This window comes from Borostomias antarcticus, assembly GCF_949987555.1.
Source record: "Borostomias antarcticus genome assembly, chromosome: 26".
Lineage (NCBI taxonomy): Eukaryota > Metazoa > Chordata > Actinopteri > Stomiiformes > Stomiidae > Borostomias > Borostomias antarcticus.
Window position 1 is genome coordinate 6,050,196 of NC_140259.1, and position 2,500 is coordinate 6,052,695.

At 49.4% G+C, this 2,500-nt stretch overlaps 1 protein-coding gene across 1 annotated transcript in view; it reads left to right on the top strand.

Annotated features, from left to right (window-relative positions):
• Window positions 1-2,500, top strand: part of LOC311326217 (unconventional myosin-Vb) — a gene marked incomplete at both ends in the record, with an annotated part of 40,776 nt that overhangs the window by 14,971 nt on the left and 23,305 nt on the right. The window contains 4 exon segments of the mRNA XM_084459088.1: window positions 1,474-1,590; window positions 1,592-1,606; window positions 1,775-1,858; window positions 2,484-2,500. The exon segment at window positions 2,484-2,500 is cut by the window's right edge and continues 130 nt beyond it. Coding sequence (XP_084315214.1) covers window positions 1,474-1,590; window positions 1,592-1,606; window positions 1,775-1,858; window positions 2,484-2,500 — 233 coding nt within the window.

A 2,500-nucleotide genomic window follows, 5' to 3' on the forward strand; every position in this document is an offset into this window, starting at 1 on the left:
ATCGACCGTCATTTTGTTCTCGGCGAATTGCACGATGTAATCAATAAAGATTTCCAACTTGGTTATTTCGTCGATGGAGATCCGCCATGATGATTGATGACTACCGTTCCCTTAATTTCTTTGAGCAGTGTATATTTACATGCACATACATACGGTATATCACGGTGGTATAATATATATATAATAATGATGTACAGTAAGCATACAGAAAATACGGAACACGTCTGACTCACCAACACCAGGGGAGTTATGGGAACAGAAAACATCTTCTCTTCCAAATGCAGCGGCTGCCAATAATGAAGGAGATTGAGCAATATTATATATGTTATATATATAACAGTCTGTTATATATATAACAGTCTGCTTTGCTTCACACTTAGTCAACCCCATAATCCCCAGGCCTCTGATTACTAACCTATGGACACGGCCCAGGCTACCAAATATAAACACAATTAGCTGACACTTGTAGCCTAGCTGTATAATGGCTTGTACCATTACTGGTACTTCAGAGAGAAACGCTGCTTCTAAACTAGAATCAGAAGTACAGCTTACTTCCAGCAGGAACACTTCATCAATTACAATGACACACACACACACACACACACACACTCACACACGCATGCAAACACGCACACACTCAGGCACGCACTCTCTCTCTCTCTGTCGCTTTCTGTCTCTCTCTCTCTGTCTCTCTCTCCTCTCTCTCTGGTCTCTCTGTCTCTCTCTCTCTGTCTCTCTCTGTCCTCTCTCTCTCTCTCTCTCTCTCTGTCTCTCTCTCTGTCTCTCTCTCTCTCTCTCTCTCTCTCTCTCTGTCTCTCTCTCTGTCTCTCTCTCTGTCTCTCTCTCTCTCTGTCTCTCTCTCTCTCCTCTCTCTCTCTGTCTCTCTCTCTCTCTGTCTCTCTCTCCCTCTCTCTCTCTCTCTCTCTCTATATCTCTCTCTCTCTCTCTCTCTCTCTCTCTCTCTCTCTCTCTCTCACACACACACATGTCTTTGTTTGTGTTAGGTGTCAGAGTGATTAACGGTGTTACCAGAACATTCTCTGGACTGTAAACCACATCCTGACAAGCCAAGCCTGGCTGGTCCAAAGATGTACAAATATAAACGTATAAAAACTTACAAACTTACAAGACACAACGTACAAATATAAACTTATAATTGACTTGAATTGAGTACAACTTTTTAAATGTTAGCTCAGCATATGTAGACCGTCCATAAGGACCTAGAAAGTGAAGTTTCGATAAAGTGTGTATTTGCTCTCTCTCTCTCTCTCCCCTCCCTCTCCCATCCCCTGTCTCTCTCTCTCTCTCCCCCTCCTCTGTCACTCTTTCTCCTCTGTCCCTCTCTCTCCTTGTCCTCTCTCTCTCTCCCCCTTTCTCTCCCCTCCTCTTTCCCCCTCTCTTATCTCTCTCCATCTCTCTCTTCCTCTCTCATACTGTCTCTCTCTCTCCACCCCCCCCCCTCCCCTCTGTCAGATGCCTAAAGGGTCAGATGAGAGTTGGGCCAGGAAGCTGTACGATCAGCACCAGAACCACCAGCCCAGTCCGCACTTCCGCAAACCCCGCCTGTCCAACTCCGCCTTCATCGTCCTGCAACTTCGCCGATGCGGTGAGCGCACCGCCACGTCCCCTCCCCCTTTCACCTGACTTTACTTGACTGTGTCGAGTCCCCCCAGGACAAAAATGTCTTGCAACTCCCATCAACACAACAAAACAACAACAACAGGTCTGTATTCCTGCTCTTTGTGCTGACTGTGTGTCTGGTGTCGTGTGTCAGGTTCAGTATGAATGTGATGGGTTCTTAGACAAGAACCGGGACACGGTCTTCGAGGAGCCTATCAACATCCTCAGAGCCAGTCAGGTACTGGAGGCTGACCGTCACATCCCAACCCCCCCCTCCCCTCCCCCTTTTCTCCCCCTCCCTCTCTCTCTCTTTGCCCCCCCTCTCCCTCTCTCTCCCTCTCTATCTCTCCCTCTCTCTCCCTTTGCCCCGCCTCTCCCTCTCTCTCTCTTTGTCCCCCCTCTCCCTCTCTCTCTCTTTGCCCCCTCTCTCTCCCTCTCTCTCCCTCTCTCTCTCTCCGTCCCCCCTCTCTCTCTCTCTCTCTCTCTCCCTTTTCCCTGCCCAGTCCCTCTGTCTGTCTCTGACTCTGAATGCCGAAATGATAGAATGAACCTGCACTAAGAGAAGCTGTCTGTTCCCACACTGTGAAACATGGTAACCCGTCCCCTCACCCTCTCTCTCTCTCCCTCTCTCTCTCTCCCTCTCTCTCCCTCTCTCACCCTCTCTCACCCTCTCTCTCCCTCTCTCTCTCTCTCTCTCTCTCCCTCTCTCTCCCTCTCTCACCCTCTCTCACCCTCTTTCTCTCTCTCCCTCTCTTTCTCTTTGTCCCCCCTCTCCCTCTCTCTCTCTCTCTCTCTCTCTCTCTCCCTCTCTTTCTCTTTGTCCCCCCTGGTAAACCGTCCCCTCACCCTCTCTCTCCTCCCAGTCAGAGCTCGTGGCGGA